Source organism: Podarcis melisellensis (genome assembly GCF_964234715.1).
Source record: "Podarcis melisellensis genome assembly, chromosome: 7".
In the NCBI taxonomy this organism is placed as follows: domain Eukaryota; kingdom Metazoa; phylum Chordata; class Lepidosauria; order Squamata; family Lacertidae; genus Podarcis; species Podarcis melisellensis.
The window spans coordinates 23,733,455-23,746,201 of NC_138539.1; the positions used below are offsets into that span (position 1 = coordinate 23,733,455).

General features: G+C 41.0%; 1 protein-coding gene across 1 annotated transcript in view; it reads left to right on the forward strand.

Annotated features, from left to right (window-relative positions):
* The window catches only part of STK3 (serine/threonine kinase 3), a 111,131-nt gene that overhangs the window by 63,957 nt on the left and 34,427 nt on the right, over positions 1-12,747 (forward strand). Inside the window, exon 10 of the mRNA XM_081919784.1 lies at positions 113-288. Within this exon, the coding sequence (XP_081775910.1) occupies positions 113-288 (176 nt within the window). The remainder of the gene's footprint in view (positions 1-112; positions 289-12,747) is intronic.

The window sequence follows — 12,747 nt, forward strand, 5'->3', positions numbered from 1 at the left end:
TAATTCTGCCTATTGGTATCTTTTTAGCAGCTCCGTTAGAAACACAATTTACTTGGAACTTACTGCTTTTCTCTTTTAAATTTTAACCACAGCCTTCTAATTTTCATACTAGGAAATGCAACATCACCACAGGCTCAGCGACCTTCTTTTATGGACTACTTTGATAAACAGGACTCCAAGAATAAAAGCCATGAAAACTGCAACCAGAATATGCATGAATCTTACCATATATCAAAGAATGTCTTTCCCGATAACTGGAAGGTTCCTCAAGATGGCGATTTTGATTTCGTGAGTACCGTTGCTTTCCTGGTATCTTTGCATGGTGTAGTATTTATAACCGAGGTCAGCAAACATGAACACTATACAGAATTCTTAGCAGTGTAGCAATCGCTTAGGAATATGGCCACCTACGTAGCATAATCCAGGACAGTGTTAGAGGGTCTCTTCTCCAGTCTTCAGAGAGTAGCTGGAAGTGGGGAGGCAGAAAAAAGTCCACCTTTCCTTCCACTCTGCTGTTTTAATCTGAAATCTTAGGTGCAGTACTGTGCCCAGAGCTCAGAAACTGGTTGCCCTAATGAAATTCCTTGTTGCAAAATGTGCTTAGAACAATGGGAGTTGCAAACACAGATCCAGGATGCATCGTAGGGTTTTTCAGACTGTGAATTCCATGTTCTGCAGTTTAGTAGTCCCTTCTCTTCATCGTTTTCTGTACTACTAGAGACTTGTCTCAGCCACTGTGTGCATTCTCCCAATGTGCACGCAAAATTACATATTGTCAAATGAACTTGAACCTAGCAATGTAGAAGTGGCCTAGTTTATCTTTTTGGTTTCTTGTCTCTGACAGCATCTCCCATCTTCTCTGAATAGCAAACTGCAGTTTTTTGATAAAATTCTTTATTTGGCATGTGAAACCTTTGTGATCCATCAGTTTTCTCTCTCTCTGTCACCACTGAAATAACTAATGAATCTGACTCTACATTCTCAGCCATTTAGGATGTTTGTGAACATCCTATGACTAGCTGCTTATTAGACCCTGTTTCAGTTTCACTTGTACTCAATCATAGGTCTGTTCCTTCTATCCTGCTGATACACACTTTGTAGTGTAAAAACAAACGCCCACTCTTCAGTGTGTTAACCAGGCAAATGTTTGTTGTATATAGATCTTTAAGCTAACTTAATTGATCAATATTTTACTTGTATTGTCCACCTTAACTGTATGGGAGTATACATTAAGGCCACCCATTAGAAAATTGAATTAAACTTGTGTAAGAAGTATTATCTACCTAAGAATAGGCAGTTATTTTAGCCATCACACTTTGTAGCTCTTCCTATGAGCTGACAGATTGTAATAATCGTTGTAGGTGTTCTGAGTAGTACAGTATGTGGAAAATTCAATTATTTTCTCTAGTTTGTTTGCTTTGGGAAATGTTACTCATATTATTGGCTATAGGTACTGACACTTGTTAAAGGATAACTCATTGTGGAGCATGCATTTCATGCTTTTCTAAAATTGACATCAATTTTTTAGATTGCTGACATACAGTCTTTAAGTAATTCATGAAAATTGTAAATAATGGATAACTCTCAGTTCTAAGGAACTCTGTTCTGTCTCTGTTGGATTTTGCCTTAATGGGATCTAGATAAGGATTTTATCAGTGAATGCAATCAGGAATGACTAATTTTGTGTGTTCTAAAAGAATAGGGTAGCAGTTTAAATTCCAAAATGTAAAAAATGAATCAGCATCCAGTGTTATTTTAGGACAATGTAGCTGCTCTTAGAAAGATGCAAGTTTAATTCTTGTCAGACCATTACAGGGGTCAACATTCTCATTCTTTCTAAAAATGAAGGATTGCGTTTCACCCAGGATCACCTAAGTGAAAGAATAGGCACCAGCTCCTGATGGTCGAGACACTTGGGAACCTCATTATTATTATATTTTTAGGGTGCTGGGCCCCCTCAGTGTTCAGAGGGTGTTGGGCTCTGCCCCCTGGCTCCTTGCAGTGTCACACGATGTTGTGCATGTGACGTCAGGACATTGCATTGGGGCCCCTCAATCATCCAGAGAAGCTGGCACCTCTGAGTGCAAGCACAATCAGTGATAGCAGTACAGAGGTTGAAAGAAAACTTAATTGCAAGTATCTTGATGTTCTTTTGCCTGCCTTTTAGGACTGTAGTTGGCTAGCAGAGATTGTCTCCCCATCTGCTTACTGCTTTTAAAATGATAAAGGAATACCACCTAATCTATACTCTAAAAGCTGCTGAAAAATAAAACAGTCAACATGCTAGCTAGATTATGAATTAGTATACTGTAGTATTATTTTAAAAGCACATTCTTTAATAAAAGTTACTAAATTTTGCATTATTTTTCTAACAGATGAATGAGAGTCTACATTCCCCCAAAGAGTTAAGTTTTCCTAATGGCTCAAAATGCAGGCATTAGTATTAGGAATTGATTTAATTTAGAAAGATAACTGTTAAAAGTCTCATCAGTGCTGATTGAATCAATTATCTTAACTGCATCTACATGTTAAGTGAAGTGCCTCTTTTTCTCCCTGGGTAGAATAATTCAAATAGAGAAGGCAAATCCATTTTACATCAGTGCCAAAGGAAAGATTCCTGCCTTTGCTAAACTTACTACCAAACAGGTCTGGTATCCAGATTGTTTAACATTAAACACAGAACGTGCATATCATGTGTCGGCATTACACTGTTGTTTAAGCACACTTTTGATGCCTTGAGCATTTTTTTTTAAAGCCATCTGTTACTAAAAGGCATGATTCTTTAATGTATTCTTAGAACAACAAATACATTAAAACATAACAATCACTGCAAAACGATGACATTGCAAATAGCAAGTATTTAATTAGCGCTACAAACGTTAAATGTGACAGCTGATTAGGTAATAGAATAACATGATTTAATCGTTAAAATGATTAAGGATAATATACAGCATTTAGATAGAAATCTCAGAAACAATGTAAATTGGTATTTTATTAGAGTCTTACTGTATTATATCTTAGCTGCCATTACTCTAATGAATTTAAAAATGCAATGATTTCTGTAAACACGTTTCTGCACAACTTTTTTTTAAAAAATCTGTGGTAGATAAATTTAGTTTAAAAGCAGAGGCAAAAGCTTCTGATCTTATAGCCATGTTGCACTGTGTGTATGTGTGTGTGTGTGTGTGTGTGTGTGTACACGTGTGTGTGCGTGTGCAGATCCAGGGCATATATAGGCTTACACACCTAACACTATACAAGAGGTGGGCAACTTTTTCTGTTGATAGTTGCCTTCCCTTGTGGGGCCATATTCCCAGTCCTATGTAGATATATTCAGAAGTAAGCTGCACAGGGTTTGATGGCTATTTAGCAACACACATTTCTGAAGTTACCTGCTATGTGCTTAATCCTTCTTACAGCCTACAGCCCCTGCTATCCTAGCTCACCCTGACACTGGAACACTTCCAGGAACACTGGAAGCAACCCACTCCCTATGCCCTCATTTATCCAAAACTATATAAAAGAAAGTAAGGATTAGGCAATAACGAACAAAAAGAGGCTGGGACTACAGGGCGGCAGAGCAAACTGAAAAGGAAGGGCGATGAGAAAATTCAGAATATGGTCTCCACCCGGATTCCAAACCAAGTGCTGTGGCGCTGGAATCCTAGGGCAGTCCATGCAACAAGATCCCAGGGGCAAGAATCTTTCCCTTAAAGGAAGTGCCTAATCCAACAACCCCTCTAGATGATAAGGAAAAATATAACCCTAGGATATGGACGTATGTGCCATTCTCATACATGGATCTATTGAACTGGAAAACACATAGCCCACCCTATTCTGAAAAGCCCAAAGTCATAACGGATTTGATTAGTTCAATTATGGAAATACATTATCCCACATTATCCCAGGCAATTACTGATGACCTTTCTCAGTACTGAGGAAAGGCAAAGGGTCAATCAACAAGCACAGGAATGGCTCAGGCGAGAAGCAGAGAGGCATGGAGCGGCCAACACACAGGCCTGGGTGGCTGAGAATTATCCAGATCAAGACCCCCATTGGGACCCTAACTAAGGGGAGGGGGAAGAAGGAAGCTTGAGCGACACCACCAGGCCATAATAGAAGGCTTGAAAGCTGGAGCACTGAATATTAGCAAGGTGAAGGAAATCATACAGAGAACAGATGAGTCTCCGGGCACCTTCCTGGAGAGACTTCATGAAGCCTATAGGAACTATACGCCATTAGACCCAGAGGCTCCTGAAAATCGCGGAATGGTGAATATGAGTTTTGTGGAGCATAGTGCACCAGACATTCGAAGGAAGCTTCAGAAGCTAGAAGGATTCACTGGAATGAATCCAGAACAGTTGGTGGCAGTAGCTAGGAAAGTATATATGAATAGAGATTTGGAAGAGAAAAGGGAAGCAAAAAGGAAGTTTAAAAGGGAAGTGGATTTATTTACAGTGGCCACAGCAGCCAGACTTCCCACATACCAAGGAGGCTGGGGAGCAAAAGGAGGTTGTCGAAGTGGGGGCTTAGGCCCGAAACAATGCGCTATATGCTGAGAAGAAGGACACTGAAAGAATGAATGCCCGAGTGGAATGTGGAGGAAGAGGAAGACGCGGCTCAGTGAGAGGTAGAGGAATTATAGTGAGAGGAAGAGTAAGAGGACAAGGCCAGTGGCGTGGAGGTTGGATACTAACCAACTAGAGAGAAGGTGGATGGGACCCCACTGGGAGATGTGATTGGCCTGGAGGTCCCAGAGTTCGAGAGAAGCGAATGTATGAATCAGACTATAAAGACTCAACTAGCCTAACTGTGCGAGGAAACTCATTTAAAATGGACTGAAGTGTTGCCCTTTGCCCTATTCTACATTAGATGTTCCCCTAAGGGAAAATTAAAAGTCTCACCACTTGAATTGATGTATGGCGGACCGCCACCTGTTATTCAGCCCTTATACCATGGATTAATGGAATGGGGTGACCATGTGCTAAAGAAGCAAGTGTAGTCTCTCTCCCGTGTCATGTATTCTCTCCACAGGTGGACCATTGAGCACACCCCCATTAGCCTAACAGAGCCTGTGCACCCCTTCCAGTCTGGTGACGAAGTGTGGGTCAAAGAGTGGAGAGAAAACCCACTTGAACCACGCTGGTGTGGCCCATGCGTTGTCTTACTGACCTCACCAACAGCAGTAAGGGTAGAGGGGATTGCGTCCTTGATCCACCACTCATGTATCAAGGGAGCTGAAGGCATGTGGTCATGTGCCCAACATCCAGAAACTGATTTAAAGGTAATCTTGACAAGGAAACTCCTTGTACCTAGTCACACCGGGAGCTGATTGGGTCACGGGCACCGTGAGAGTGACGACCCTCTGCAGTAGCCAATCCGGACTCTGGCTATCAACGCACAGGGGAAGATTGGGAGCAAGATGCTTGTCTCCTCATTTTCATTTTACTCTGTATTGTAGTTTTATTCTTCTCTATAAGGTGGAAGGAAGGAAGTGGAGAAGATGAGCAGTAGGGAAAGTTGGCAAAAGATAATAAATGGGCAGCAATGGCAGAAGAGGTAGCAACGAATGGGGGGGAAGTGTCTAGTTTGCTCCCTAGGATTCTATGATTTGTCGGGAGGTGTGCCTCTCCTACTATATCCTTTAAACGCCACTGGATTAGTATTGGATGTGGGATTCACCAAAGGGAACCTCAAAGAATGGCCCCCAATGTATAACAAGGCAAAGAATTAAAGTGGCGCCTTTAAAAGGTGGGCTGTGTGTGCGCCAGAAGAAGACTCAAAACAGCATTGGGGTGGGAGTTTTGTCATGCACCCACAATTGGTGGTGCCGTGATGTTAACAACTGGACATGTGGGAACCAGACCCAAAAGACATTTGATTATTGTAGATGTTCAAAATTATTGAGCCACGTTTGGAAAATCTGTTGGAATCCTAGTGGAGATATCAATAGCACTACCAGGACTTGCCCAAGAGGCAGCGCCACCCACAAGGTCATATTTGAAGCCAGAGTTACCTTCCGAGGGAATGCCTCCTTTCTGTGGTGGGTGTGCAGACAGTGAACATATAAGGAAGTTCCTCCCAGTTGGCACGGGGCTTGTTATCTAGCCACCCTTCCCCCCCCCATGTGGGTTCTCCCTTATCTGAGCCACTGAAGGAGGAGAACTATCCAGAATGCAGCAGGGGCCATAGAGATGGTAACTGGAGGCTCAGCTCAAAGTTGGTATGGGACTAATGGTTGGCTTCCAGAAAGGATAATACAACATTATGGCCCGGCTACATGGAACCCTCATGAATTGGTAGGGGGGCTCCAGGAGCCTATTTATAATCTGAACTCCATCATTAGGCTGCAGGCTGTAGTGGAAATAGTCACCAACACAACCGCTCAGGCTCTGCGGGTGGGGGCTCCACAATTAGATGAAAGTAGAACTGCCATTCTGCAACTCAAAATGGGCCTGGATTATGTCCTGGTCAAACAGGGCAGGATGTGTAACGCACTGAATTTAACAAAATATGTGTGTTGTTCCAACATATCTGATAATGGTGAGGCTATTCGTTCTCTAGCTGATCATATGGAAGCAGTAGCCCATGTTCCAGTACAGACTTGGGAGGGTTGGAATCTGGATTGGTTGTCTTCATGGCTTCCCCGAATGGGAGGCCTAAAACCTTGATAGGAGGATTATTGGTTATGTTTTTGTTGTTGTTGATTCTGCCATGTATTATACCTTTGTTTCTGCAGGCCCCTAGGCGCATGATAGAATCTACCGTAGAAGCTACAATGTCTAGAAAATGGCTTTTGATGTATAAAAGCTTGCCTACTGAGGATCAAGCTATAGGTGATGATTTGTTTGCACCATAGCTTGAAAGTACAGGAAAGCTAGGCATTTGATATGTAGACATAGAGGTCATGACTCAGTGCGCATCTCTGCTGTGCGGCAAAAAGGAACCAATCACAAGCCGACAGCATAGCCCTAAGCTTGCTTACCATATAAGGGAAAGACAGGACTCATGGGTTCTGATTGGGATGTTTATAAAAGATGGCTTGTAGGTGTGTTCAGGGTCCAGTCTTTGAGGAGTGATCCCGCTGGACCAAACTTCTGTGCAGAAATAAACTTTGGATTCCTTTTTCACTCCATCTCATGTGCTTCCTTCCTACTTATGAGATAAGGCAGGTTTTCCTGCAACAAATTTCACAGTCCTTTCCTGCTTCTTTTAAGATTCAACACAAAGTTCAGAAATGCTATCTTTCCTGGAACATCAAGATTAAATGAAAACAAGGCCTTGGGCGCATAAGACTAGCTAGAACGGTTTTTGTAGTGAATTGACTCTTAGGAGAATCGGTAGGTTGTGAGGTTGCTGGCCAGCTCTGTTAACATCTGTTTAGTTGCATAACAGGTTCATAATTCATGAATAGTTTGAGGACTCTAATGAATAAAATAAAATGGTGAGAATAGTGTGATGAAGCAGCAGTTATATTTGTCTTCGTTGCCTTGGTAACTAATTGTTCATATTAATACATCTCATGCACATAGCTCAGTAGCCTTCTGAGTTCGGGGACAGCTTTGAAATGTTTGTAACTAGACCAGACCAGATATTTCATCGCCGCCCCCTACACATCAGTGTGATTTGGGTTTTGGACTTCAGGCAATTTGACTATCATGAGCCTAGTTCTGAGATAATTTGCATCATAAAGGAACTTGTCCTTTTTAAGTTTAATTATGTACATCATTGGGTGTATTCCAGCTGAATTAGTTTTTTAACTGTTGCTGTGCTTGTGTTACTTTGTTGTCTTCAAGTTTATATATATATATATATTCACATTTAAAAACATATTATGAATCCACATAGCATAGAATCTGTAGCCCAACCTTTCATTCATTCATTCATTTACCACCCTTCATCCGAGGATCACAGGGTGGTTTACAATATAAAAACATGAAAATATTAATACATAGTAACAAACAAAAACAATACCACCCCAGTTTAAAAGGTTTATCATAATATGAATTACTATACCAGGATAGCACCAGTTTAGTGGTTGCTAATACATAGTTAAAGGCTTGGATCAGAATCACCACGTCTTCCATAAGAATGCATTGGGAGCTTGGAAGCAACATTATTCTCTAACTATTCTTTAATGTAGCTTCGCAAACAACAACAGCAACAACTTATTTATACCCCGCCCATCTGGCTGGGTTTTCCCAGCTACTTTGGGTGGCTCCCAATAGAATATTAAAAACACGATAAAACATCAAACATTAAAAGCTTCCCTAAACAGGGCTGTCTTCAGATGTTTTCTAAAAGTCAGGTATTGTTTATTTCCTTGACATCTGATGGGAGGCCGCTCCACAGGGTGGGCGCCACTACCCAGAAGGCCCTCGGTATTTGCCTGAATTTACTTCCCTCCTCTTGGCTCCCAGAAGCTAGTAGTCCCCACTTGATGTATTTATCTGTATTGTATTATATTAATATCTCGCCTTTCTTCTGTCATGGAACCCAAAGTAGAACTATCCAGACCCTGACCTACTTAGCTTCATCAAGGTGGTGTCCTCATATACCTTCAGACCATACTCTGGCACCAAATGTAAAAGATTACAGTATGGTTCCAGATCTTTTTAAAGTTATTCAGGTGAGAGGCGAATCCCATTCTCTGTGTTGAAGTATTTTGGATGGGTCAAAATGGTTGCCCCCCTTTGGCACTCTTACTTACAGGTAGTTAACTGGTGGTGGGCATTTTGGAGACCATAAATTGAGCTTAAAATAGTTTCAAGGTGTGGGGAGGATGCTTATATTTCTCTCTGTCTTTAAATAAAAGGTATCACTATACTGGCAACTTTGGTACTATGGCAATAGCAGTTAGAACTGCTTGCCATCTTGTCTTCCTCGGGTGCCTCTGGGAAAGATGCTAAATAAGACACTTTATTTATTTCATCTTTAAAATAATTTATATATCATTAAGTGACACTCTGAGAAGGAAAGACTGTGACTGTGGTGGACCAGAGCTTATCTGCTGCTGTGCTGCACAATCTGCAGATTTTAAGTGAAGTAAATTAAGAAGCTTCCCTTCCCACCCCCCTGCTCCCGAAATGAAATGGAAGAATTCACATTTTGCTGACCCCCTTCTCCCATTTTAGGGTTCCAAAACCAACTGACAGTGAGAAAGTAGACCAGCTCTAGTGCAAATGGTATGGAAAGTAACTTATATTTAGCATTCTTCAGTATATATACACAAAAATGATTCGTGAGGGACCACGGCTTGTAAATTTGTTTTAATAGCACTGGGATCCTCTTCTCCAGGCTAAATTTAGGGCATGGGAGTCTACACCTTTCCTTGGAGTGCTTTGGATACTGGATTTAAAATTGAAAAGTAATGAAGAGCCTAGAGAGGTTTACAGATGAGGGCAGGGGAAAAGATGATGAGGGAGGAAGTGGCAAATATACAGGCAGCTGCCTCTCTCTGTTGTCCCTCTGAATACATAATGGTCTTCTTTTTCCCACTGTCTCCCGCAGCTGCTATGGCAACAAGTCCTCTGATGATCTTAAACAGGTTGGTTAGTATAAAACTAGTGGGGGAAACTGTGGGTAGTTTCAAAACCTGACCTGTTTTCTGTGATTTAGAGAGCTGTTGTCATGGGAACAGCAGCCGGAAGAGAACAGAATGCTAGTTTAAGTTTTCACAGGCTTTGCAGAGTCATAGGGGAGTTGCCACATTAATTGGCACTGCAAGTCGAGATTTATTTTGAATTTTTGCTTGACTGTCCTAATCACATGTATCAAGAGAAACAATGCAGAACATCTATATAGCTATATCTACAGCATTCCAGAAAATACTGGCTGCCCCTGGTAGTCAACATTTATTATCTATGATGTCCAATTCCACCATGACACTGCCAAAACATTTATATTCATTTTCAGAATAGATTCCAGTTTCTTCTGACAGTATGGATATATTTATAATGTAGGCTTTATCTGTGTTAATGAGCATATGACTTTCTAAAAACTTTGAAACCATTATTCATTTTTTAAGCTTTTAACTGTGTTATTTCTATTTTTATGGCTTTTTGTTGCTCTTGCAAATATATTATATTAGGCTCAAATATTTATGTATTATATTTAAATACAACAATAAAAATACAACATAAAGCAATAAACTTTATTAAAAGTAAACAACAACAACAACAAAACATATTTTAAAATGAGGCCAGACAATCAGATGCATGTTATTTAAAGGGCTTGGAAGACCACAAAGATGGTGCCAGGCAACCATTCCGAGAAGCAGAGTGTTACCAACAAAAATTGTTTGATGGTGACATTCAGCGCTGTGTTTGAAAAGATGATGATCAGGACTGAGTAGGTGCCCTTCTGGTAACTAAATCCCAAGCCATTTAGGGCTCTTAAAGTTAAAACCAACATTTTAAATTGGACCAGGAAATGGACTAAGAGCTGGAGTAAGAGATGGACTAAGAGCTGACAAAACTCAGGCATAATATTCCCAATGTATAACTGCCCTGTTCCCGTTAATAATCTTGCGGCTCTGTTCTGGACCAGCTAATGATGAGTTTTTGAAGAAGTGAAAGTCCTGCAACACCTTAAAGAAAAACTCCTGTGAATTTTCACAGGCTATGCTATAGTCTGTAGCTGCAGCTTTTAAAGTTAGATCTGCTTACACAGTGCTTGTAAAAGCTCTTCTAGACTTTTTTAAAAATCAGAATTTATGATTAACCCTTTGGCATGTAAAATCCTTCATTTAGGGTTCATTTAGGGTTTCCAGAATACTCCAAAAATTCAATTAAAATGATTAAAAGACTGTTTCTGAAGAGTGGAGAAAGTTGCTGTATTCCCATTATAGTGCTGATTGATTACAAATTCTGGCTCTTCACCATATTCCTCTAAGACTGCTATCCTATGCATCCGTCCATGGGAGTAAGCTCTTTTGAACTCCGGGGCTTACTTCTGGCTAGGATGTAAAACACAGTGGACATTTACTTAAGAAAAGCTCTTTTACTAGCTGCAGTGCATCCTTTGAATTGCTGTGAACAAACTGAAGGAGCTACCATCAAAGGAAGGGAAGAGATATCCAGTATTGTAAGATTTTTATGTGCTTTTATTGTGTATATATGATTGTTGTAAACTGCTTTGATATTTTTATGAAATTGTGGTATACAAGTATTTTCTTGGTCACTTTCTCATCACCTTCCTCTTTAGCCTGGAATCCCTGATTAGCAAAGATAACTGGTCCTGCACCCAAGTAACTGTTTCAGCCTCTCCCTCCTTTGGAATTTGTGCACAACAGTAGTCTTATTTCCTCATTCACTCCTGTCAGAGAGAGGGGAAAAATGCTGATTACTAGGTCTTCCTGAATTCTACAATAGTGTAGGTGAACAGCTTTCTTATTAAAATACTTAGGGCCAAGCACTTAAAATGTATTCTTTTAAAAGGTTGGGGGTGTTGTAAGGATAAAACGTCCTTCTACATATATTTTTGTCATTGCCAGGAATTTTCGGAACTGTTTTATCTCAAATCCATACAAGGGGCCAAATACACCTGGAGCTGCTTTTTTTACTTGAGGCATTTCAAAGAAGAATAGCTCAAAATCTATTTAAAAATCTGTTTAAATTCATTTCTAAACTGGAGAGCTAGGAAAAATGTTTGTTTTGCAGACTCCATCACAGTCACTGTACTTTATATATACGTATCTCATCATGCTTATAACCCTTATAAAGTTTTGGGTTTTTTAAGAAAAGAAAAGCACACAAACATTTTTATTAAAGGAACTCCAAGTATTTTGGGTGCTTTGGAGTTTATTTTTGTAGAATCTTATACCGCTGAGTGATAGCTCAGGAGCAATTTGTGAAAATCTTTTCACCAAACAGAACATAAGACATCACCGGTTGGTCAAGTCAGGATATCGCAAAGGGGTGGTTTGCTATGGACCCTGGGGATTGCTCCAGTGGGCTTGGGAGGTTGTGTTCTGACCCAGAGGAGCTTGATGATGAGAATCCTAGGGAGGCCCAGAGTTTGCGTGTATGTGTGTGTGTGTGTGTGTGTGTGTGTGTGTGGAATTTCCCTCAACTTGCTGTCATGCCCTGTCAATCAGAGTGGAGAGCTGCGAGTTCCATGGTTTTCAAGAGTCCTGTTCTGAAGCTCTTACTATGCCTATTGGCCCAGCCACCCTACCTTTGGAGTCAGATACAGGGTCTGCCCCTGTCTCTCCAGAGGGGGATGCTGTGCTTGACCCCTCCACCACTCTGGAAGTGGGAACAGCACCCCCATCACCCAGTTCCCGGAACACTAGTGCAGACAGCTTTCAAGGGGCAGTGCTAAATTGCTGTGCTAAGTTGTGCCTAACAGGAAAGCAAGGGATGTGTTGCTGGATCAGCTTCTTTGCTTGTGCCCTTGTATACCTATGCCTTTGAGTAGAGATGTGTATGGCCTGCTGTGCCTTTGACTGGTGATTTGCATATGTCTGGTACTGATTGAGCATTAAAGCTTCTGGAAACAAACAGCACCTGGGGTGGTGTGCCTAATCCAGGGGGAGGCAGGACAAATTTTTTCTATCTGTGCTCTTGTTAAGTACAGAGATTAAGAGTGAGCTTGCAGTTTTAAAATTTAGCAGAATTTAACAGGGTTTTCTATCTTCCATTTCCAGCAGAGCAAAGAGAATGAAGTTTCTGGACTCATCTTCTTGGTTAGCAGCGATAAGAAGGGAGTTGATTTCAAAGTGGTGCCCACTGCTAGGCTGGTTTC